Below are 25,747 nucleotides of genomic sequence, written 5' to 3' on the forward strand. Positions count from 1 at the left end.
AGAGTGTATTACATAGAATTACAGAGATAAGCACCATTTCTTTGAAACTGTCCCCTCCCCCCAATAAGGTGGGACAACAAATGAAAGGATGAAGAGATGGACAGAGGTATAAAGCAAATGTAGCAAAATGTTAACTGTACAATCTAGGTGACGGATATATGAGTGTTTCCATGTCTTTCAATTTTTCCGATCAAATTTTTCTTAATACTGACACACATGTGGTTGACAGCCTGGAAAGAACCTGCCAGTATTCACAGCATCTGGGCTATCCTCTGCCTGGCATTCCACACAGACATTTCCTGGTCCCTGAGCATCCAGGAGGGGCCATGTGACTGAGACAGGCCCATGAAGCCCAGGGAAAGATAATGTGCACCTTTCCTCCAGGCCTGGCCCCTGACGTCTCCTGCGGTGTCCTCCATGAGCAACTTCCCCTCCTGACTTTGGGCAGACCCAGTGCAACTTGGCAGCCAGACGCTGAAGATGAATGTCCATCAGCTTCTGTCTCCAACAACCATATGCTGCCCAGACTGCCCCCGACTCACATTAGACCGTGATGTGAGGGAGAAATCAGCTTTTACTGTCTTAAGTGGCTCCTTAGGGATCTGTCTTTACCAGTTAGCGTTAACTATAACTAATAAAGTGGGACCTGAGTGGGTCTGAGTAGAGGCTTTTATTTTTGTTTTGTATCATTTGTATTTATTGTTTAAACACATATATGCAGGGGCATCTGGCTGGCTTAGTTGGAAGAGCATGTGACTCTTGGTCTCAGGGTTGAGGGTTCAAGCCCCACATTGGGCGGAGACATTACTAAGTAAAACTTTAAAAAAATAACAAAATAAAAAATAAACACATACATGTAAATTTAAAGTAAACAGTAAGCAAATATCAGCTAGTAGTAAAACTGGGTAAAGCCTACTAAACTCACATTTGACTAAGGCCTCCTTCAGCATATTGGGCCCTTGGTGTGAATACAAAAAGGCAAAACTGCAAAATGGCAGCCCTTCCACTGAATTGATATAACCCTACGTGGGCCCCCTCATCCCTTTATACCCAGACGCCTTTGAACCATGCACAACCTGCACAACTAGACCCAGCAGCCCTCTTTATAATGTAGGTACTGACAACCTGGTTGGAAGTTGAAGGAATGTTAACTGGAAACATGTAGGGAGTTCTCATTCTAGCTGCCCTCACTTACAAAAGTTTTCATGTCTCTTACTTGACCCATTTCTCTTGCCCATCCTGCAATACCACAGTAAGTCATAATGACCCGGCTCAGAGGATCACAGACACCACAAAAGAGGAAACCTGCTGCCCCCATGGCCAACTCCAGTGCTAGAAAAGCAGCAGCAGTAGAGAGCCTGTCTTCTCCTCTGGGTGTGCCCTAGAGAGGACAAGGTGCTTCCACCTGAAAAAGATGACGAGCAACCTAGCCCTTTTAAGCCTGGGGAGGGGAGGTCTAAGATGAATATTTTACCTCATCTGCCCTTTCAATGGACCCACCCTGCCCAAGCAACTGAGGTCCTGTGGAAGGTAGCCATGAGTTGTGCCACTTGGACCTCTATTCGAGGAAGAACTTAGTATTCCGCTATAAGGACTGCAGTTAGCAGACACCTCTGGCTCTTAGGGCCACCAGGATCCCAGGACTCACTCTGGCTTTTGAGCTGAAGGTATACTCTTCCCAGGCCACCTCCAGCAGTGACTGACCACAGCAAGAGCCCTGGGGACTGGCCATTTCTGCCTAGCCGGGGACTCTAATGGGCAGTCTGTTCTGGAGCTCCCCCAATCAGTTGGCTAAGACCTCACCAGATCTGCACAGCTCTCTGAGGCTCTCCCTGCCCAAGCCTGCTACCTCCCTGCTTCCTTTCATATATGCCAGATCTGCATCATGGTCTAAAACTCTCCTCAGTATGCCTGTGTGGCTCAGTCGGTTAAGCGTCTGCCTTTAACTCAGGTCATGATCCCGGGACCCTGCGATTGAGTCCTGCTTTGGGCTCCTTGCTCAGCGGGAAGTCTGACAACCTGGTTGTCAGACTGCCCCCGACTCACACTAGACCGTGTGAGTCTCCCTCTGCCTGCCACTTCCCCTGCTTGGCCTCACTCCCAGCTCAGTCTCTTTCTCTCTGACAAATAAATAAATAAAATCTTTAAAAATAAATAAAATAAAACTCTCCTCACCCCAGCCCTGGCTTCCCACTTCTTTTCGTGTTTGTCAGGTCTCTAACGAACTTCTTTCATTCCTAATTCTGTTTAATGATAATTTTTTAAAAGTAATCTTTATATACCCAGCATGGGGCTCAAACTCACAACTCCAAGATCAACAGTTACATACTCCATTGACTAAGGCAGCCCAGAAGCCCCCCCAATTCCTTTTAAAGGTCTTCATTCAAAGAACAAAAGTGACACAATATAAGACCTGGGTGAAAAATCAGACCTGCTCTCTCCATTTCCAGCCTTCCTTCTCTTCCCCTTACCTCCACCACTCAACTCTGGACCCCTTGCACTGACAACCCATTGAGGCACTCAATGAGCCACAACTGCGACCTCGCGCTAGCCCTCATGCCAAAGCAGACTGAAGATACATCCATCTTTAACAAAAGTCTAATTTCCACATTTTTTTAATGCATTCATTACAGCATCAAAAGACCATATTTGATAAGCCGGCGAAGTTTTTGGTATCCCAGAATAATTATACTCACACTTTCAGGCAACACAAGTCTCTAAGATTTTCCAGGTGTTATCTTTACATGTCACAAATCAGATTAAGTTCCCGTTGTGAAATTATATTCATTCTTGAAAAATGCAATAAAATAAATCCCTGGCATAAAAATGTCCTTTCCCTCTCCTGTCCATTAGAATGCTTTAAGCAACGTCACTTTGGGGCACCTGGGTGGCTCAGCTGGTTAAGTGTCTGTCTCTTGATCTGGGCTCAGATCATGATCTCATGATCATGGATCAAGTCCTACATCAGGCTGCCCACACAGCGGGGCATCTGCTCATCCCTCTCCCTTTGCTCCTCCCCTCACTAGTGCTTTTACTCTGTCTTCTCTTGCTCTCTAATAAGATTTTATTCACTCATTTGTTTGAGAGAGAGAGAAGCAGACATCCCGCTGAGCAGGGAGCCCAACTGAAGGCTCCATCCCAGGACCCTGGGATCATGACCTGAGCCGAAGGCAGATGATTAACTGACTGAGCCACCCAGGTGCCCCTGAATAAAAAAAAAAATCTTAAAAAAAAAAAAAGAAAGCAACATCACTTAGAAGGAACCCAAGTAACTTTTAAAGGCTCTAACAAGAGGGGCAGTCTCTTCGCAATTCTGACACAAAGGAAATGAGTTTTTACTCAGATCTGGGCAGCTGCGTGCTAATGAGCTGTTTTTAAAATGTTACATATGCTTCACCTAATAGTTTATCATAGTGCTGTTTATGACCAAGGCATTATTTTGCAAATATTGGTTGTTCTGCCCAAAGAGGTTTGGATACCTGCTGTGCAATTTTAGAGTTAGCCCTATGTAAACTACGCAGTAACCCCGTCTCTAAATGTTTTCTTCATAGTGTTCCCCTGTGGCCAAGTTTTCCATCCAGGTTGTGGTACCAGTCCAAGGCACCCCACCCCCGCCCAGCCCCAAGGATACCGCCTAAGGCTGCTCGGCCTCCCTGCCAAGACCTCAGCGGAGACACAGACCAGGGGTCTGCTTACAGGGCTGTCACTTGCCCAAGTCACTAACTCTCAAAGCCTCAACGTCCTCAGTCAAAACCCAATTAAAACATTACACCCTTGAGAACATTTTGAAGAGTTCTGCCTCTGCCCCAGGAACACATTCTCACCACCTGCCACTCCAGGATTCCCGCATTAAGTCGACCATCTCTCCCCAATCAGACAAGATGCAGTTTTTGAGGCTAAATTAGATTCCGCTTCCTTCATGTGACAGAACAGGAATGTTCTGGTTTTGTTTTTAAACACAACCCCGTGGTTATCAGCATCTAAATCCGTGCCGGAGGCCAGGATATGAACCAGAAGATGAAAACGAGAGCCCAGCTGACTGACTCTCCACCAGGCTCGCTTAATTTCTGAGGAAATAAAAATTTGATAAGCCGGCGAAGTTTTTGGCATCCCAGAATAAGCTCGGACTATTTTGGGTAAGAAACAGTCACAATCAAGCCCTCGGTCTGAGGATGAGTAACAGATCTGCTGACGGGTTGCCGCCTTCCACGCGACTCCAGAAAGTGTGTGATATGCTAATGAGGCACTGCAAAACGGACAATGAACCAGAACACGATTGCCAAGTCACACTTTTCGTCGCAAATGCCCAGAAAGTCTGCGAGAACTGCCTACACGCACCGTACTGGAGACACCGTCCGGGCGGCAGACGGGAGGGGCAAGTCAGATTCCACCGGGCTGTGGGCACGGAGCCCCCCACCCCCGACCCCTCTCTCCCCACGGGCCGGGCCTGCGTGCTCCCGGCCACCGAGACCCGCTGCCGCCCGCCCCATTCGCTGCGGCCGGGCGGACTCAGGGCTTCCAGGTACGTGTTTACGGTGAGTGGCATTTCCTTGTCGCGGAACAGGCACAGGTAATTTCACAACCCCATTAGCGCATTCCAAAGGCAAGAATCACACCCCAGCAACTTCATCTTTCCACTGGCCCCCTGGGCGCCCGCGGGCAGCGCGGCGACCGCTGGCCCGTAAGGCGGGTGGGGGAAGGGCGCCGGGCCGGGGAGGGGGCGCGGCGCGACCCCCGCCGACAGCACAGACCTGGTTCGGGATCCTCCGGCCGCCCCGAGTGGTTGCCCATGCTCGGCGGACTCCGGCAGCGGCCGGTTGGCCGGCCTCGGACAGGGTGTCCGCCGTGCTAGGGCTCGCGCCGGCTCCGGCTGGCGAGGCGGTGGCGTCCGGCGGGTCCGCTCCAGTCAAAGAAAGGGCCGGGCGCCTTCCAGTTCCCGGCGGCCGCCGGCGGAGCCGCTCCTCGCCCGCGCGGGCGGGCCCCGCCCACTTCATCTGCATACCGTCCGCTAGCAGGCCCGCCCACCGCAACTCCAGCCGGCCTGCCCGGCGAGGCCCGCCCATCTCATCTGCATAGTGCCCTCCCATCTCATCTGCATATCACCCCGGAGCATCCGAAGGGTTCCCTCCCACGCGTGGGAGGGCCGCAACAGCTGACCGACATCAGGCCTCTAGGGGCGGATGCTGAGAACTGCAGCTGGACAAGGTAGGCTGGAAAAACCCCACTGCGGGGAGGCTGACGCCAAGGGCCACGAGAAAGGCAAGATGCTGCGCGTGAGACTTTAGATCTCATGTCAGGGCAAGAAAAACTAGGTAGGGCTGGCACGGTACAGGCGCTGGAGCGATTTTCTGGATAAATGAAGGAGCGGACGCACCAGCAACTCTCGAGAAGGACGTGAAGACGAGTGACACTTTAACAAACACCTGCCGGTTATTCAAGATGAATACTACCACAAATGATGAAATGCATACCAATCCTTACGGTAACTGTTCTTCTGCGTATCAGAAATGACGAACTTATGGAAATTGCCCTGAACGACTTTCATAGTTAATCTGACAGTGAAACAGCTAAAAATAAGTAAATCTTGCAGTGAAAAATATTTAGAACTAATAAAATCATGAGTGGAATGGCTAGTTCTCTCTGCATTACTTGGACGCTATGGCCCATTCTCAGTTCTCATCTTACTATCAACATCTTAGGTCACCGCTGATCATTCTGGTCCTCATAAAAGGAGGAGTCCAGACAGCAGGACCCCGCCTCTCTGGTCTCCTCTTCTCAATCCCCTTTGCTGGCTTCTCCTCCTCTCCTTTTTTTTTTTTTTTTTTTAAGGTTTTATTTACTTATTAGAGAGAGAGATAAAGCATTGAGAGGAGAGATGTCAGCGGGAAAAGCAGACTCCCTGCTGAGCAGGGAGCCAGATGCGGGACTCAATCCTGAGACTCCAGGATCATCACCTGAGCCGAAGGCAGTCACTTAACCAACTGAGCCACCTAGGCGCCCTTCTCCTCCTCAACTTGATCTCTAGCACCAGGGGTGCCCCCAAGCCCAGTGATCTATATAATCACCTTGGTTATCTCTTCTCTAACTTGGCTGTCCCCACCACATTGTGGCTTTTAAGCACCACCTATATATTTTCCGCCTGGTACCCTCTTCTATATTCCAGTCTCATTTAACTCACTACCTTCTTGACACTTCCACTTAGGTGTCTTAATAAGCATCTCTGATTTAACTAGAAAAAAAGGCCAAAATCTTGATTTTCTTCCATAGCTGTCTCATATAGTCGTCTTCATCTCTGTAGATGGAATATGTCAGAATAGTTATCATGAATGCCACCTCGTCTCAGCTCTTCTAACCATGTCCATTGCTACCACCTGGTCCAAGCCACAGACCATCCTACCAGAATGATCCCAACTGCCTCCTAACCGGTCTCCATCTTCTGCCTGCCTGTTTATACTCTAATCTTCACCTAACAGAGTGGTGCTTCTAAAACCTAGGTCAAATCATACCACACCTCCATTTACAATGCTCTAACAGCTTTCTGTCTCACTTGGAGGAAGCACCAACGCCCTTACCTTGGCCTCCACGGTTCTGAATGATCACCCCCTCCTTCCATTGGTGGACTCACCTTCTCCCGCTCACACTGCTTTTTGCTACAGTGGCCTCCTCACTGTATCTCAAATAAGCCAATCATCTCCCACGCAAGGGCCTTTGCCCCTGCGGCTCCCTCTGCCTGGAATGCTCTTCCCCCACATTCCTACATTACACAGACCCCATGTTTCATTCTCTTTCATTTCCTAGGTCTCTGGTCCAATGTCATTCCAGTAAGAGGGGTTTCTCTTGTCACACCACATTAAATAGTAAGCCAGACCCTGAAGGTACACATTTTCCTGCTTTGCTGACCTCCAGGATGCATATCACCAGTGAGCATGCTATATATTTACTTGTTTACTGGTTTATTGTCTCCCCACTAGATTGCAAAGCTCCTAAGAACAGGGAATGAATGAATGAATTTATAGGCTGTATCATAAACCAATCAGCTCCTACATGTTACTTCCTTTTAACAGTGCCGTGGGCTGGTTTCTCCAACAAAACTAATTTGTCAGGGTGCCTGGGTGGCTCAGGGTTAAAGCCTCTGCCTTCAGCTCAGGTCATGATCCCAGGGTCCTGGGATCCACTCCTGCATCGGGCTCTCGCTCCGCAGAGAGCCTGCTTCCTCCTCTCTCTCTGCCTGCCTCTCTGCCTACTTGTGATCTCTGTCTGTCAAATAAATAAATAAAATCTTTTTTCTTTTTTAAAGTTTTTTTTTTTTTAAGATTTTATTTATTTGTCAGAGAGAGAGCGCGAGCGAAAGTGAGCACAGGCAGACAGAGTGGAAGGCAGAGTCAGAGGGAGAAGCAGGCTCCCTGCGGAGCAAGGAGCCCGATGTGGGACTCGATCCCAGGACGCTGGGATCATGACCGGAGCCGAAGGCAGCTGCTTAACCAACTGAGCCACCCAGGCGTCCCAATAAATAAAATCTAAAAAAAAAAAAAAAAAAAAAAAAACTAATTTGTCGAAAAGAGAAGCCATAGTTCTATTTCTGTAACCTACACAACCCAGCACAGCGCTGAGCACACAGAAACAAGCATCTTAAGGAAAATAAATTGCATAGGATAATTTCAGAGCAGAAGTGTATATGAAATCAAGCTCAGCCTTCCCACCCCCTTTTTTTAAAGGTGAAGAATAAGCCCAGAAAAGATGGTGGACTTCAACTATGTATGACATGATAGACAAAGGCTGCAGTTGTGAACCCTGTAACAGTGGCACAACATCAGTTTACAGAACAGTTACATCCTTATCCACAGAGGTTTGAAAACTGATGACTCATTTTATTCATCCCATAAAATGTTAAGCAATTAACCTGTCTCTTTATGACAACTAAATAAGTCACCAACCCAAGATACCTCCTGGATGCCTGTGTCTCTCTCTCTTTTAAAAAAAAAGAAAAAAAATTTTAAATATTTATTTATTTTAGAGAGAGAGAGCAAGCACATGAGTGGGGGAAGGGGCACAAGGAGGATGAGAGAGAGAATCTTCCAGAAGACACCTCACTGTGCGTGGAGCCTGACCGGGGCTCAATCTCACGAACCATGAGATCATGACCTGAACCTAAACGAAGAGTCAGACGCTTAACCGACTGAACCACCCAGGCGCCCCAGGCCTCTATGCTTTTGTATCTGCTATATTCCCTCTGATCTGATACTCTGATATAGAATAATCTGGCTTCCTGGCAAGTACCTATTCATCTTTTAAATTATTGCTTAGAAGGGTGCCTAGGTGGATCAGTAGGTTAAGTGTCTGCCTTTGGCTCATGTCATGATCCCAGGGTCCTGGGATGGAGCCCCGTATCGGGCTCCCTGCTCTTTGGGGAGTCTGCTTCTCCCTCTATGTCTCCCCCCACCACTCCCGCCCACCGTAGAGGGCATGTGCGCACGTGAGCTCTCTCTCTCTTTCAAATAAATAAATTCATGTTTTAAAAAAGATTTAAATTCTTTCTCAGGTATAGGCACCTGTGTGGCTCAGTCAGTTTAAGCGTTGGTCTCTTGCTTTCAGCTCAGGTCATGATCTCAGGGTGGTGGGATCAAGTCCTGTGTGGGGCTCCAAGCCAAGTGTGGAGCCTGCTTAAGATTCTGTTTTCTTCTCCCTTTCCCTCTCCTCCCCACTCCTGCACTCTCTCTCATAAACAAACAAACAAACAAGCAAACAAACTCTTGCTCAGGCATCAAGCACTTCTGGTGAGCCCACCCATCTCAGCCAGAATTAAATACTCTCTCCCTCATGAAAATTCTGTATATCGTGTAAATGCTTATATTTTTGCACAGAACCACATTATTTCAACCATTCTTCTTTATACAGTGATAAACTCTTTGTGTGGCAGTGATGCTGTCTTAATAATTTTTGCATTCCTTAACTCTAATGTATAGTAAGTGAAGTAAATAATATATTTATTTACTCTATCAGCTAAAATGCTAACTTCTCAAGCAAATAAAATAGCTCTGTGATGGGTTACTTAAACTTCTGAAGGATTTTTTGATACCCACAGAAATCCTATGTTATTGAAATGAGGCTAAATTATATAAAAGTCAAGCCTGTCCAAGTTAATCTATGATTTTATTTTATTTTATTTAAAGATTTTATTTATTTATTTGTCAGAGAGAGAGACAGACAGACAGAGAGCACAAGCAGGGGGAGCGGCTGACAGAGGGAGAAGGAGGCTCTCCACTAAGCAGGGAGTCTGATGCAGGGCTTGATCCCACAACCCTGGGATTATGACCTGAGCAGAAGGCAGACACTTAAATAGCTGAGCCACCCAGGTGTCCCTAATCTATGATTTTAACAAAATGCAAATCAATCATGAAGTCGACGTGTTTATTCCAAAATTCACCTGAATAAATAAAGACATTGGACAACATAAGAAAATTCATAAAGATTTTCCTTATTAGAATTTTAAAAGAATGCTGTAAAATTACATAAGAAATATTGTATGGCTACCACAGAATGGAAATGCAAAACAAACAAACAAACAAACAAAAACCCCCAAAACCCTCAGATTTAAAAGAATTTAGTATAAAGTAGCACTTCAAATGTAGTGAGACCCATATCTCACCTTTTATGCCAGAAATAAAGTCCAATTCAACATAGATTTAATTGTAAAATATGAAAATATAAAAGCCCTAGAAGTAAATGTGGCTGAATATTTTTATAATATCAAGGGGGAAAAAAGCTTTTCTATATTGTCCCACTTTTCATTTCGAACAATTCCAAATTCAGAGAAAAGTGTGGAGAGAACACTGCAATGAACACCCTTATATACTTCCCGCCTACCGCTAGCAACTGTCCTTCTGTCCTTCCATTTTTCTTTTCATTGAATCATTTGAAACTACACTGCAGACATCATGACACTTCACCCCTAAACACTTCCACCGTGATCTCCTAAGGCATTCTTCTACAACAGCATTATCACATCCAAGAAAAACAGTATTTCCAAAATATCATATAGCAGATACCCCGTATTAAAATTTCCCCCAATGCCTCCAAAAATCTATGTATTTTTAATCACCAGGATCCAATCAGTGTTAAATACTGGGTAAACAAGGCACATCCTCAAACAACCTTGATCAATGAGATTGAGATGCTGATAGAGGTTGTCTGATGTAACCATTTTAAAAAAGGAGGTTGGGGCACCTGGGTGGCTCAGGTGGTTAGGCGTCTGCCTTTGGTTCAGGTCAGGATCTCAGGGTCCTGGGATGAGTCCCGTATTGGGCTCCCTGCTCAGTGGGGAGCCTGCTTCTCTGCTTCTCCCTCTCCCTCCATAACCCCCCACCACAAGAGCTCTATCTCTCTCAAGTAAATAAATAAAATATTTTTAAAAGTAATTAATTAATTTAAAAAAGCAGCAGTACAGCTCTAAATTCCTATATTTTTTTAAACGGCCCCATGGAAGCTGGGCCTTCTTTTTTTTTTTTTTTTAAGATTTTATTTATTTGTCAGAGAGAGAGAGAGAGCACAAGCACATAAGCAGGCAGAGAGGCAGGCAGAGGCAGAGAGAGAAGAAGCAGGATCCCTGCTGAGCAAGGAGCCTCATGCGGGAGCCCCAAGTACCCCAGGACACTGGGATCATGACCTGAGCCGAAGGCAGTGGCTTAACCAACTGAGTCACCCAGGAGCCCTAAATTCCTATATTTTATACAGTATGTGATTTCAAATGTAAAGGTGTAACTAAGTTGAAAAATCCTGTATTTTGTTTTTTTTTGTTGCCTTTTTTTTTTTTTTTTTAAGTAGGCTACATGCCCAATGTGGGGCTTGAACTCATGACCTGAGATCAAGAGTCATGTGCTGTACCCGACTGAGGCAGCCAGGTGCCCCAAATTATGTATTTTCTATTTCATCTATATTTGAAGTATTTATTTAAGGAAAGAAAAAGAAGAGGCTTTTAGAAATAGTCATTGACTATAAAGAGCCCTTGATGTTCAGGCATACACAATAAAATAATATGTACATGGGCCCATTTTTATTAAAAATACTAAATGATATTGTCCATATTCATGCATACACATATATATTTGCTGTGTATACAACAAATTGCTATAAATAACTATATCTGAAGAAAGAGTTATAGAAGACTTTCTTTTTCTAGAGCAAGTATCTCTAATGCCTTAACAATAAACATATTTTACTTTTTTTTTTAAGATTTTTATATATTTATTTGACAGAGATCACAAGTAGGCAGAGAGGCAGGCAGAGAGAGTGAGGAGGAAGCAGGCTCCCTGCCGAGCAGAGAGCCCGATGCGGGACTCAATCCCAAGACCCTGAGATCATGACCTGAGTGGAAGGCAGCGGCTCAACCCACTGCCCACTCGGTGGGCAGGTCTTTATTGGGGCCTGGGCCCATAGGCACCCAACAAAAGTCCAGACTTTCATAAGGAAAGCAGGAGTTCTGCATCACAAGCTTCAGTGTTCACATGGACAGTTTCAGCCCAGGGAGCCAGGCCTTTGTGTGCTCTGATCATAAAAGTAAAATGATCAGAGCACACAAAAAGAAAAAATGTGCATATCCTTAAACCCAGCAATTTGTCTCCTAGGAATGTATTCAAAAGAAATAATTGCAAATAAATAAATAAATAAATAAATGAATAAATAAATGCAAATATACATAAACATCTAGCTTCCAAGATAATGATTCTTAATGTTTATTCAGAAATAATCCCATGCCAGGGACTAGTCTAATGACTTTACGTATTTTAACTTATTCAATTCCTTACTAAAATCCAACAAGATAAAACTGGTTTTTGTGTGTGTGTTTTTTTTTTAACCCAAATTAAAGATTAGAAAATCACGGAGAAGGTAAATAACTTGGCTGGGGTTACTTAGCTTTGAAATGGCAGAGTCAGGATTTGAACCTGGGTCAGGGGCCCCTAGGTTTGGAAATTTGCAAGGAGGACTGGCAGGACTCAGCAGGTAGTTGGGCTCGTGACTAGGACTTACTCCAGGGAGAGGAAACAAAGAAGGGAAAGAACCCACGGGACAGGCCAGAGGAAACCAGCCAAATGCAAGCTTCTGAACAGTGCAGTCATATATACGGAGTAACTTCAATTCCTCTAGCAATAGGTTGGGACAACACAGGTATGGCGGTGTAGAAGAGAGAAGCTCACTAGAGACTCGGTGGGCAGGTCTTTATTGGGGCCTGGGCCCATAGGCACCCAACAAAAGTCCAGACTTTCATAAGGAAAGCAGGAGTTCTGCATCACAAGCTTCAGTGTTCACATGGACAGTTTCAGCCCAGGGAGCCAGGCCTATTCGTCAGGGTGCTGGAAACCATCCTGAAGTCCAAGTTCCCAGAAGCCAGCCAAGCGTCAACCTTGCAAGCAGCCTTTCTAAGGATAGCTGTCCCAGACCTGCTACGTTCACTTTTTTCTACACAGTCCCTTCCATTTAATTCCAGAGTCTGTGCTCTTAACTCTCCTTTGCCTCCCTTCTGTTTGCACTAGCAAAGGCCCGATGGGAAAACCTTCAATGTTGAGCAGAAGCAGCCTAGTGAAATAAATTATCATATAGCCACACAATGGCATCCTGTGCGGTCTCTAAAACCATGTGCCAGAAGTATTAAGTGATAAAGTGGAATAATATATATGTTAAGAATATAATTCTTGGGGCGCCTGGGTGGCTCAGTGGTTAAAGCCTCTGCCTTCGGCTCAGGTCATGATCCCAGGGTCCTGGGATCGAGCCCCATATCGGGCTCTCTGCTCAGCGGGGAGCCTGCTTTCCTCCTCTCTCTCTGCCTGCCTCTCTGCCTACTTGTGATCTCTGTCTGTCAAATAAATAAATAAAATCTTTAAAAAAAAAAAAGAATATAATTCTTAATTTTTTGTATATAAACAAAAATTACCTGGATGCAAACACGTAGATAAGCAGGAAAGGGTTTGGAAAATTTTTCCTCAAATCTCTGGTTAAGGGTGGTGCTATTTGAGAGGGTATGATTTTTATGTCTTTTATGTCCTTTTTTTGACTGTCCCTATATTTTTAATTTTGTTCTGATGTGCATGTACTGTTTTTTGCTTTGGTAATTTTTTAAAAAATCACTTTGAAAAAAATCACATATATTCTTAAAATCATTTTAGTTAAAATTGCTTATATGAAAAGGTTCTTCAGTTTCTAGGACAATTCTTTAAATAATTATTAATCTAGCACACATACTTCTTTAATATATACTCATTTCTCTCCCATAATGCTGTTAAGCACTGGGCTTAATCTGAAGGTGGTACCATAAGACAGTTCATATTTTTACTAAACACCAAAGTGTCCATCCACCATTTTGTAATAACACATCAAACTTTAACTTTAAGCATTTATTACCAAAAAAATCAAATAACCGAAATTAGAAAGAAATAGTATAATGATCCTCTAAGTTCCTAAGAACTCAGTTTTAACAATTAGCAATTCATGCTCAGTCTAGTTTCATCGGCCATAATCGATCCACTTCTCTGGCTATCCTCAGTTATTTTGAAACAAATCCCAGATATCCTATTTCATTGGTAAATATTTCAGCATATATTCCTAAAGATAAGGACTCTTTTAAGGGAAAAAACCCTACAATTCCATTATCCTAACTGAAAAAATTAATCATTTCTTATCAAATAGCTGATCAGAGTCCAAATTTCCCCTCACGCCTGGACTTTTTTTTTTTTTTTTTAATCACAATTCATACCACTACACAGCTATCAGAAACCCTATGTAACTTTGTTGTACAAAACTTTGGACTTTGGTGAAAGTCCAAAACACTGACAATATCAAATGTTGGTACGGATGTGGAGCAACAGGAATGCTCTGGGGCATCGCTCTTGGGAACTCAAAATGGTACAAGCGTCTGGGAACACAGTTCAGCAGTTTCTTACAAAATGAAACATATCCTTAAACCACACAAGCCATCAGTCACTCTCTTTGGCATTCATCCACACGAGCTGGAAAGTTACGTTCACATGAAAACCTGTACACAAATATTGCTGGCAGCTTTATTCATAATTGCGAAAACCTGAAAGCAATCAAGATGTTGAATGGGCGAGTGGACACACAAACTGTGGTCCATCCAGACCATGGACTATTATTCAGTGCTAAGAAAGAAATGAGCTATGAAACCACAAAAAGACATGGAGGAACCTTAACGCACATTGTGAGTAAAAGAAGCCAGGCTATATACTGTCTGATTCCAACTATATGACATTCTAGAAAAGGCAGGTCTATGGAGACAGTAAAAAGATCAGTGGTTGCTAGATGTTCTGAAGGAGAGAGGGAAGGATGACTTAGGTGGAGCACAGGGTATTTTTTGAGGCAGTAAAACTACTCTGTGATACTCTAGTGGTAGATATACATCATTAGGTTTTGTCAAGACCCACGTAATATCCAACACAGAGAGTGAACCCTAATATAAACTTAGGACTCTAGTTAATAATAATGGCTCTATATTGGTTCTCCAATTGTAACAAATGTACCACACTAATGCAAGTTATTAATCACTAGGGGGAAGAGGGGGGTGGTCGTGAGGGGTGTACAGGAACTTTATGTACTTTCCACTCATTTTTCGGTAAAACCTAAAGCTGCTTTAAAAAATAAAGACTATTCATTTGGGAAAAAATCATGATCCAAATAATTATCTCAAACTCAAAGCAGCAACACCACAACACAGATACAACCGTCACGGGGCTATCAGGACCATCAGCCCTTTCCTCCTCCTTTCTTGTTAAAGAACTTCCCGGATGTAACACTGACAGAGAGCCACACCTTTCTTAGCCCAGGAGAGAATCTTAATGACGCAGTCCAAACCAATCGTGGTGATTCCATTTACCTTGGTAGCCATAGGGTTAGTGATGCTATGTGACCCAGTTCTGGCCAACAACACAAGGAGAGGTCTGCTGGTGGGAGGGATGGGGAAAGTTCTCTTGCCCTTAAAGGGACATGCTGAATGAGATGCTCTTCTTTCATTGGACGTTGTCCTCTCAGCTCAAAATCACAGAACTTCAGCAACCATCTTGAGACGGCAAGGGAAGCCAGCCAGAGGGCCACACCAACACATTCAGGATGGTAGCCCAGAAAGACAGAAAGAACTTGGATTCTTCATAGCACCACTGTGCTCTCACATTAAATAACCTTTGAATCACCTACTTTTTCTTTTGTTATACAACATAGTCTACGCTGCTTTAGTGTGGAAGTCCAGCTGAATCAGATATGTTCTGACCTGGTAGCTGTTTTCTTTCTCCTCTTAAAAGTAAAAGACTCGGAGGGGTTTGAAGTGGCGGGGCGGGGGTGGAAGGTTGGGGTACCAGGTGGTGGGTATTATAGAGGGCACGGATTGCATGGTGCACTGGGTGTGGTGAAAAAATAATGAATACTGTTATGCTGAAAAGAAATAAATTTAATTAAAAAAAAAAAAAAGTAAAAGACTCGGGGCGCCTGGGTGGCTCAGTGGGTTAAAGCCTCTGTTTTCAGCTCAGGTCATGATCCCCGGGTCCTGGGATCGAGCCCCGCATCAGACTCTCTGCTCGGCAGGGAGACTGCTTCCTCCTCTCTCTTTGCCTGCCTCTCTGCCTACTTGTGATCTCTGTCTGTCAAATAAATAAATAAAATCTTAAAAAAAGAAAAAAAGTAAAAGACTCAGGGGGCGCCTGGGTGGCTCAGATGGTTATGTACCTGCCTTCAGCTGGGGTCATGATCTCCAGGTCCTGGGAGTAAACTGCATGTCTGGGCTCCCTGCTCAGCTGGGAGTCTGCTTCTCCCTCTCCTCCTGCCTCTCTCCCTGTCTTTGCTCTCTCTGTCTCTGTATATCTCTCAAATGAATTCAAAAACAAACAAACAAACAAACAAACAAAAACTTAAAAAAAAAAAAGAAAAGACTCAGGTTCAGGGACATTATGCTATCTTGTCCAAGGATGTATAGATTAAAAGTAAGGAGCTGGAATGTAATTCAGGCCTGTTGTCTCCACAGAACTTGTTTGTTTTTGTTTCTGTTTTCCCGTCTATACCTCTTTGCCTCCAGAAGATGCTGGGCACCCAATCTTCGGAGAGGCCAACATTTCAGGATTCAGAAAAGCAAAGGTTTCTTGCAAGAAGTAACTATAAACTGTGAAAGACAATCTTGGAAATCCTTCCTTGAATTATAGAAAACACATTTTTGTCCTCAACAGGGCTTAACTTAACTATGAATAACCCTGCTACGGTCTAAATGAAATAAGACTGAGATATGATAATTAGCACCATAAAACCCTAGACACAAAAATTCCCTTTGTCTGTACTTGCTTCAGCCACTGACTCATTAGTGACCTCTGAGTGTATGAGAGCTTCATTATCTACCCACCACCTTCCCTGGGAGCTTGGCATAAATAATAAAAAAGTCATCATTGGCCTTCAAGATTCTGAAGTTCACAATATGTGTGAAAGAAAGGTCTAGGCCGAAGACCTACCTACTTATATGCATAACCTAATGCTTCCCTTGGCTGCACAAGTCTAGGAGTAGAAATGGGGTCATTTTCACAGCATCAGATGGTATTTTTCGGGCTCATTGTAACTTGACTTTCATCCCTACTGCAAAGTTCCCTCCTATTTATTTCTGGGATCCCAGGAGTGCGGCAGCTTCCAAGTTCTCGAAGCAAGAACTTGGTGCACTAACAGCATGTGCTCCTTATGTTGTGTTTGCAAAGCTCCCTCGGGAAGCCCAACTGCCACAGCCTACACCTCCACCTTTCACTCAACTGCACAAGGTGGCTCCCCATCACCACTGCTCCCCACTCTTGCTGTCCTGGTCACTGGAACTGCTCTGCAGGCCAGGCCTGCCATGCACCCAGTGCTGCTGGGGCCATGGCTTCTGTGCCTCACGGTGTCACAGGACCTCCCCCCACCCCACCCCCACCATAAGCCTCCTACCAAGGACACCCACGTCTGGCTTAGATTTCCACCATCCCCAAAGCTGCCTCCTTGGCTTGATGACTACATCAAAAATTGTCTTTGTAGCTGGATCAGTGTTGAGAGAGATGCTGGGAAGATAATCAGCATAGCTTAACCCTGCTTGCTGGCATTGTGGATCATGCTTTCACTCTCTTTGTACATTTCTACATTGTGTTTTGAGCTAATGAGCCTTCATAATTTCCAGGAAAAAAGTGTCATTTTTCTTGCCAAAAACTACTTGTTACCCAAAATAATAATATAAGTGGCTTTATGGGCCCTATACTGAATGTAACAGGAGACAAGATTTTCCTTGCCTTAGAGGAGCTTAGATTGCTTTACTGAAGAAATAATACCTAGTATCTGTTTTATACATGACACCATTCAAGCTTTCCATATTCTAATGAAGGGGGGGAAACCTCAACTTTTTGTTTTTTAAGTTTATTTATGTATTTTTTTAAAGTAATCTTTACACCCGACATGGGGCTTGAACACATGACCAGGAGATCAAGAGTCACATGTTCTTCCCAACTGAGCCAGGCAGGCATCCCCAAATCTCAACTTCCTTCAATAAGCCAAGGGCCAAGTTGCAAAACAGAGGCTAGGTTCAAGCAAAGAAAACCAAGAGAAATGTGAACATGGGGAGAGAGTCGAGGAGGGAGCAAAGGAATTTCAAAACTGTTATCGGAAGCAAAGGCAGATGGCAGGTATACTGGTCTCCAACATCATTCCAGTGATGAAAGGTGGTAAGAAAAATCCAAGGAAGGATCTGTGAAGACAGAAAGCAGATCAGTGGTTGCCTGGAGCTGGGGACAAAACAGAGATTGCCTGGGAGGGCACAAGAGAGCTTTCTGGAATGACAGAAATGTTCTCCAATTCGGTTGTGGTGGATGGCTATCACTCAGTCAATTTACTAAAGATCCCAGGACTGCATCTTTTAAATGAGTGAATTTGATGATATGTAAATTATACTTCAGTAAAGCCGTATTTTGTTTTTAAGTCTAGGGAGATAAACGGATGAGCCTTCAAGATTCTATGTATTATTTCGGAACTAAAAAGAGTCCGGGTCCTCACTCTGAATCAATTAGCATGACTGAAGCCTGGGGGAAGCTTCGGCTGCCAGGAACAGAGCCCAGAAAGACGCAGGCTTTGAAGAAGGGATAAAGGGGAAAAAAAGAGAGGCATCACCCACACTCAGGATAGGCTTGCTTCCTGAATGTGCTGCTAGCCGGCCCAGCGGCTGGAGTCCCACTCAAAGCAGCCACAGAGCACTGCCAGACAGGAGACACAAACAGCACCCGGCGGCATAAGGCAAGCATCTCGCAGAAACACAAATGCGGGGCCGCAGAGGACCCCGAAGAGAGAAAAGGCATATCCTGTTGTGAGATCAAGAAAGGCTTTGTGAAGGACGTGCTCCTGGGAGCCGTTCCTGTTGCAATGAACAGCATTCTGTCAATGTCCAGAGTGGCAGCAGGGGGCAGGGGGTAGGGGGGTAGGGGGCAGGGAAGGGAGGCGCCCTGGCATGGACATGCGCATCCCCGACCAGTGAGGCTGAAGCTGGGCCTGCGTCTTTGTTTGCCAGGGTGAACAAAGGCTTGATTATGAAAAAGCCCTGAGTGTGTTCAGAGAGTAAGCCACACTGTGGCCTAGGGCTGGAGCTCCAGGCACAAGCAGGGAACCATGAGAAGGCGGCAGGGAGGTCGCCTCGAATCCAGGCAAGGAGTTTGCCAGGGCTGCTCACCCCAAGGAGAGCGCCCGAAGGTGCCAGAACGGAGAAGTGAGGAGAGCTGCGGTTGACCAGATGACTGCGGTGATACAATGCTTGCTCCCTCACCATACCAAGTACTACCATTCCACATATCACCGATTCACCAAAATCACCAAGGCCCCCCTTTTGAGAAGACAAAACAAGGCCTTGGGACAAGATGAACACGGTTAGTTGGTCAGTTAGTGGGTCGGCCTGTCTCCTGACTCATGGGACACTTCTGCTCCCGCTAGTCGGGCTGTCTTTCTTGGAAGGGTCAGATGTGTCTGTTCCAAACCCTTGTATGGCAGTCGCACTGGTGGTTTTATTTACATCACTTAATTATTATGGAGACCAATAAAATATGAACCCAGAGAGAGAGAGAGGTATTGTTTCTTCAAAAGCCACACTGAATGCTTTCCAAAACTCCCTGGAGGTGAATGGCATCAATCACAATTGCCTGATGAAGCTATAAAAGGGAACGTCTGTAAACATGGGAGAGGATTCTCCACACAGCTCTCTTCCGAGGTATCTAAGCTCTTGCTCCCCTCCCCTCAACAAAAACAATAAAATAAAGAAACTAAAATTAAAAATCATGGAAGGCCTATTACGCGCGTGCAAAGCTGTGCAAGAGTTCCAAGGAATAGGTCGGCTCTAAGAAAATGCCCTGGCCCGGGAACCAGAGATCAGGGAACTGAATAGACCCTTGTATGTTTTCAGTGAAAACAACATGTTTCAATATACATGTTGCTTTTTTTTTTTTTTTTTTAGGAGTGGCTGATTTAACCAACTTTGCCCATGAACGGACCCAAACCCATCCCAGTTCCGCAGGCCAAGAACATACAGCAGGCATTCACAGCAACGCAACTCCCACCAGGAGGCCTCTGTACTCCAGGTGGGCAATGCTAGGCTGGCCTGGCTCAGGGGAAGCCAGAGGACATGATAAGAAGTCGACAGATGCAGCAGGAAAAGACAATTCCACGTTGAAGGGAAAGAAGCTACCCAGGAGCCCGCCAGGATTTATCTGTGCAACAGGGAATGGCCCCGCCATCGGGGGAGCCCAGATTCTGCTGGGGGAAGCAGGGAAGCGACTCTGCGACAAGGGTGGTGAGTTTCACGGACACAAATGTGGTGGGAGCTGAACCCTGAAATCAAGGAGAGCAGGGACTCCCACTGCTTTCTTAACTGCTCTATCCCCAGAACCTGGAAAGACGGAGGAATATTTGTTGGAGGAACAGATGCATGGACATCACGTGCAGGGCATCCATGAGACATCGTCAGCGAACCGCTGGAGGGAGATTTCTGGAATGTAGGGTGCGCGTCGGGGCACAGGTGCAGGCTTGGGAGTCATCAAGCACCTTGTCTAACTCATAATCCTAGGGCCCGGAAGAGTGTGGAGGGAGACAAGAGGAAATAGATCTAAGTGAAGGTCTTTGACCCTAATAGAAACCCCATTCAGGGCTGAAAAGGACTTTAATGAGATCCTAATCCCATCATCCTGCTATAGTTCCAGGAGAGAGTGGCTGGTCTAGAATGAATACCTCGGCAACAGTAACAGGGAAATCTCGATTTCCTGGGGCAACACACTTCTTTGCTGTTAGAACATTCTTCCATATATTAAGTAAAAAACCTGGCCTGAATTTTACCACTTGGAACCAAAGAGGAGAAGTTTCATTCTACCCAAAATAAGGAACTGGATGACAGCGGGCAAGGGACAGTACCTTTAGAAGGGGAAAAAAACAACAACAAATAAACCTGTCATCTCAGGAAAGGGAATCTGAAGGACCCTGGGAAAGAAGCCTGAGTGAAAGGCAGATTTAAAAATTTTAATTCCCGTAATTCCTAAGTAGGCAATTCTGTTATGGAAGATGGTTCAAGGAGAAAATCCCATTTTATAAAAACATCTACATTTCCTGTTCTGCTCTGGGTTCCTCGTAGATACTGTTTTATTTCCTGAGATTGTTGTTCGTGATGCAGGCAAGAAAACAGACTCCGGGAGGCTAAGCAGCTTGTCCACAGTCACACGTGATGCCTCTCCAAGGCGGGCTTCTGAGCCCCCGTGACTCACAGATGCCAGCTGCAGAAGAAGGGGGAGGGTCTAAAACTACTAGTGTCAAAGTAGTTATTGGATGCCCTGGGGGCTCAGTCAGTTACGTGTCTGCCTTTGGCTCAGGTCATGGTCCCAGGGTCCTGGGATCGAGGCCTGCTCCTGCTCAGCGGGGAGCCTGCTTCTCCCTCTCTCTCTGCAGCTCCCCTGCACCTCCCCTCCTCATGCTCTCTCTCTCTTTCTCAAATAAATAAAATCTTTAAAAAGAAAGAAAGAAAGAACAGTTATTCATGACATGCCCCAGCAAACCTGAGGGCATGTCCAACCCGAAAAATGGGACATGTAGCCTTGGATGAATGAAGTTGGCAGAAGCATATATATATATATATATATATATATATATATATATATATATAAATGGCCTAGAAAGCTGACCCTAAAAAGGAGCGGAGGTTGGTTGCAAATGGTGAAGACAGAAGCCACCAGGCTGTTCCTGCTGCTCTGCCTGAAATTCTGTCCTCTCATGCACATACACCCCCAAATGGTCTCTGCCCTGCAAAAGGGAGGGCAAACCTTAGTGCGAGGAAATGGAAGTCTAAGAAAATCCAAGGAGTTTAAGTGTCCTGGCCCCGGGGGAATAGTACAACCCCAAATCCTGAGATAACTTGGGAATGAGATCGGGAGCGGCCGTCAGTATCCAACTGAGAAGTGACAAAACAGTGGCAGGGAGATGCCAACCCGGAGAGGGGCAGCTCTCCGGGATGGAATGATCTTCGAAATACACCTGCTCAGAGAGGAAACACGGTGCAGAATGCTGGGTCCGTGTGTGCCACCATTTGTGGACAGACAGGGGGGTGCGGCGGGGGAGGACGGACATTCACTTCCGTACACAGTGGGTACCCCTGGAAGGGGACCAGACTGTAGGAGGCCACCGCATCCCAGTAGCGGGGTGGCTGGGCAAAGGGGTGAGGGGCAAAACTCCTCACTGTGCTTTCCCCAGTTTGAATTGCATGAACTGTATCACGTGTTCAAAAACACAAATAAATAAAAATATAAATAAATAAATAAGTTAATGAATATTTCACCTGATGAAACACTAGTTTGGTAGAACAGATGTGTAGAGGGATGGTTTGTAAGGGCCTTAAGAGGAAGCCCAGAAATCTCCTGGAGTCTGTACAGACTAACTAGGAAAACTCACGGAGAATCAGCCATACTGCTCTAAGACTCTCTCCATTTGCTTTGTTTCTTTATTATTATTATTTTTTAAATTTTCCAGGTAATCTCTGCACCCAACGTGGGGCTTGAACTCACGACTCCAAGATCAAGCATTGCAAACTCTTCCGATGGAGCCAGCCAGGCGCCCCTCCACTTGCTTTCACTTCAAAATCCACAGACTTGAATACTGCCTAGGGCGGGAGTGGTGGTGATGGCAGATTACTCTGCTTACGGTCACAAAGGTGTGGTGTGGCAGGAAAGTCCCGCCCGTGTCTCCTCTTAGGGTCTTGCTGCCACCCCACTGACTGTGCACAAGCCTTGTTTTCTGCTTCTCTGGCATCAACTTCACACGCTGCTCCTAATGTAATTCCCTGCACAAAGACTGTCAAAGATATGTTGATTTAACCGATTATGAATCTCTTGGCTTAATGTTCCAAAACTAATTCCTCCAGCACAAAACCACCACAACTGGGCTGTCTTTGGGGATGGATCAAATAAGGATAAATATCCCATCCAACAGCATTAAGAAAATCGGGGCAATGTTCTGTTGCGGGGAGCTACCAACGGAGCACACTCTAGTCTATTTGTACTGTAATCGGCTTGGGAAAAAGTCTTGCCACAGTACAAAACTAATTTCTGATATGGAAATCAATATGCAAACAAGGACAATTCACCAGCAAGTTCAGGCATCCAAACACACTTTCGGGGAGAAAGAACACAAGGCTGAAAATCTACTGTGTGTTGGCAGCCAGGAAAAGCAGCATAAGAGAACAGAGCTGATCATGTTTTCCACTGAGCCACTTGAACATTTCAGAAGGTCACGGCCAAGTTCAAGGACTGGAACTTTAATGTTCCATGAATTCAGTGGAAAGACCTCCAGTTTCCCTTCCATCCAACGTGATGATTACACAGACCCAGAGAAGCAGAACTTTCTTCTGGAACATAAAACTTGTCCCACCGTGGGACCCCTTCTCTTTCCTTCCCTTTTCTGCTCTTCCAAGCAGGCCACTCTGTTCCAACCGTGAACCAGCTTGAGCTAAAGGAACAACGCCCATGGTCACTCTCTTTGAAGAATAAATTAACGCAGACATTCAGAAGAGGCAGCTGACCCCCATAAAAGGGCTTTAGTCCCAGTGTTTGAGCAGAAAGGACAGTCACAGTGGAAAATATCCTCACCCTGCATCTTCAGCCCTATAACCGTACAGTGCCTGAATTTTCATGATGACCCTGCCATCTTACTCGGTGCATCGCCCACTTTTCAGTTAACAGACACTGATTGGTTATGAACACCAACATCCAGCACTGATGACTTCCCATCCCTGCTCCTGGAGCTTACTGAACTGAACTCTAACAATGTTCTCTCCTGGTGTGGGCATCACTTGGTTTAAGCGAGCTAAAACTTAATGGGGAACGTGGTGGTTTGGATTAAATCCTACACAGAGAGTGTAAATTTATGAATTGTTTTAAGCATAATAAAGAATATTAACCCACTGAGTGGTAGTGGGGTGTCCAGCCATACTCTATTTGCTTTACATCATGACTTTGTTGATTTTATAATATTGAATCCCTTGGTCCCTTCGGATTCCTAAAGGAGACTGTTTTTTCTTAGACGTTTCAACCCCAGAAAGGGTTGTGTGTTTCATTAATATCTGGCTTCTTTTCATTTTTGTCCCCATGAATCAGGTTTCCCTCTTGCTTCTGGCTGCTAAGAAACTTAGTGCCAAGCTCGCAGCCTCCCGCAGGACACTTGGGACAATCGTGTCATCTGCATGTGGGGAGCGGCAGCTTTTAACCAGTCAGTCCATTTCTTCTAAGTTGTCAAAATCACGTGTGCCGTGATGCGTAGCATTCCTTTCGATCCTTCTCGAGTCTGCAAGGCATATAGTGATAATCCTGTTTTGTTCCATCGGGTCATTTGTATTTCCTCTTTTCTTCCTTGTGGGTCTTGCTGGAGGTTTGTCAACTTTATCGATCATTTTAAGAACCAGCTTTTTGTGGGTGGTGTGCCTGGATGGCTCTGTCAGTTAAGTGTCTGACTTTTTTTTTTTTTTTTTCAAGATTCTATTTATTTATTTGACAGACAGATCACAAGTAGGCAGAGAGGCAGGCAGGAAGAGAGAGGAGGAAGCAGGCTCTCCACGGAGCAGAGAGCCCGATGTGGGGCTAGATCCCAGGACCCTGGGATCATGACCTGAGCCGAAGGCAGAGGCTTTAACCCACTGAGCCACCCAGGCACCCCAAGTGTCTGACTCTTGATTTGATTTTGGCTCAAGTCATGATCTCAGGGTCCTGGGATCGAGCCCCACATCAGGCTCTCTGCTCGGCAGGGAGCCTGCTTCCGTTCCTCTCTCTCTGCCTGCCTCTCTGCCTACTTGTGATCTCTCTCTGTCAAATAAATAAATAAAATCTTAAAAAAAAATTTTTTTTAAATCTTAAAAAAATAAAAAGGTCAATTGAACTTCATCAAAATCAAAGAGTTTTGGTCTATGAAAGACCCTGTTATGAGGATAAAAAGACCAAGTGGAGATCGGGAGAAAATATTTGCAAACCACATACACAACAAAGAACCAGTATCTAGAATTTTATAATAATGAACTCACAGGACTCAGGAGGAAAAAAAATCTAGCACTCCAACCGGGAAAAGAGTGAGTGACATGAACAAAATATTTCACTGAAGATTTTTCTAGTACTATAAGCACATGAAAAGATGTTCAATATCATTGCCATCAGGGAAATGCAAATTAAAACTATAATGAGGGGCACCTAGGAGCTCAGGCGGTTAAGCATCTGCCTTCACCTCAGGTCATGATTCCAGGGTCCTGGCATCAAGTCCCACATCGGGCTCCCTGCTCAGCAGGGCCACGGATCATTAAACTGTGGCATATCCATACCATGAAATACCATGAAAAAATTAAAAAGGAACAAATGTTCGACGCACACAACAACCCTGATTAATGTCCAGAGTATTATTCTGCATGTAAATAGCCAGTCCCCAAGGCTTACAGGCTGTATGATTCCCTTTCTATAATGTTCTTGAAATAACAAAGTTGTAGAAACAGAATAGATTAGTTGTTGCCTAGGTTAAGAAGGGGATGGGAGAAGGGGTGCCTGGGTGGCTCAGTGGGTTGAGCCTCTGCTTTCGGCTCAGGTCATGATCCCAGAGTCCTGGGATCGAGCCCCGCATTGGGCTCTCCGTTTGGTGGGAGCCTGCTTCCTGCCCGCTCTCTGCTTGTCTCTCTGCCTACTTATGTTGTCTCTCTGTCAAATAAATAAAGTCTCAAAAAAAAAAAAAAAGAAGAAGAAGAAGAAGAAGGGGTTGGGAGGAGGGGTGCCTGTGGCTCAATTGGTTAAGCGACTGCCTTCAGCTCAGGTCATGATCCTGGAGTCCCTGGATTGAGTCCCAGGTTCGAGTCCTGCATCTGACTCCCCACTCAGCAGTCTGCTTCTCCCTCTGACCCTCTCCCCTTTCATGCTCTCTCTCACTCTCTCAAATAAATGCATAAAATTTAAAAAAGGGGGGGGATGTGGACACATTCAGGGAACTGAATGTGGCTACATGGGAGGGATCCTTGTGGTGATGGAAATAGCCTATAACTGGACTGTATTGGTGTCAGTATCCTGGTTGTGATATTTTACTGTTGTCTTGCAAGATGTTATCACTGGGCGAATCTGGTTAAATGGTACAGGGGAATATTTCTCTATTATTTCTTAAAACTGCAGATGAATCTTCAATTATTGCAAAATTAAAAGTTTATTTTCAAAACATGAAATTC

General features: G+C 45.2%; 2 protein-coding genes across 13 annotated transcripts in view; one reads left to right on the top strand and one right to left on the bottom strand.

The window, feature by feature from the left end:
- SPECC1 (sperm antigen with calponin homology and coiled-coil domains 1) overlaps positions 1–25,747 on the bottom strand; it is a 280,480-nt gene that overhangs the window by 146,949 nt on the left and 107,784 nt on the right. The window contains exon 1 of one of the 11 annotated variants that reach the window (XM_082705733.1): positions 4,752–4,949. The exons of the other annotated variants lie outside the window; for them this stretch is intronic. Within the exon in view, the coding sequence (XP_082561859.1) occupies positions 4,752–4,791 (40 nt within the window). The 5' untranslated portion in view covers positions 4,792–4,949. Of the gene's footprint in view, positions 1–4,751; positions 4,950–25,747 lie in introns of those variants that run through there. 11 annotated transcript variants of the gene reach the window in all.
- LOC309851041 (uncharacterized protein) lies at positions 3,281–24,311 on the top strand. Of its 2 annotated transcripts, XM_082705792.1 has the most exons (3): positions 3,281–4,522; positions 19,484–19,819; positions 22,036–24,311. In XM_082705792.1, exons 1-3 carry the CDS (start codon positions 4,261–4,263, stop codon positions 22,062–22,064), a joined length of 627 nt encoding a protein of 208 aa, XP_082561918.1. In that variant the 5' UTR covers positions 3,281–4,260; the 3' UTR covers positions 22,065–24,311. The 2 variants fall into 2 exon arrangements, with proteins under 2 accessions (XP_082561918.1, XP_082561917.1); XM_082705791.1 differs by lacking the exon at positions 22,036–24,311 and having other exon boundaries at positions 19,484–19,920.

Source organism: Mustela nivalis (assembly GCF_964662115.1).
Source record: "Mustela nivalis genome assembly, chromosome: 17".
NCBI classification, from domain to species: domain Eukaryota; kingdom Metazoa; phylum Chordata; class Mammalia; order Carnivora; family Mustelidae; genus Mustela; species Mustela nivalis.

Bases quoted from the DNA above. Each gene is read 5' to 3' on its own strand.
- LOC309851041 (XM_082705791.1), top strand. From the start codon at position 4,261: ATGAACCAGAACACGATTGCCAAGTCACACTTTTCGTCGCAAATGCCC. The intron at 4,523-19,483 runs GTACGTGTTTAC...TTTTTTTTTTAG, and splicing joins GGCGGACTCAGGGCTTCCAG to GAGTGGCTGATTTAACCAAC.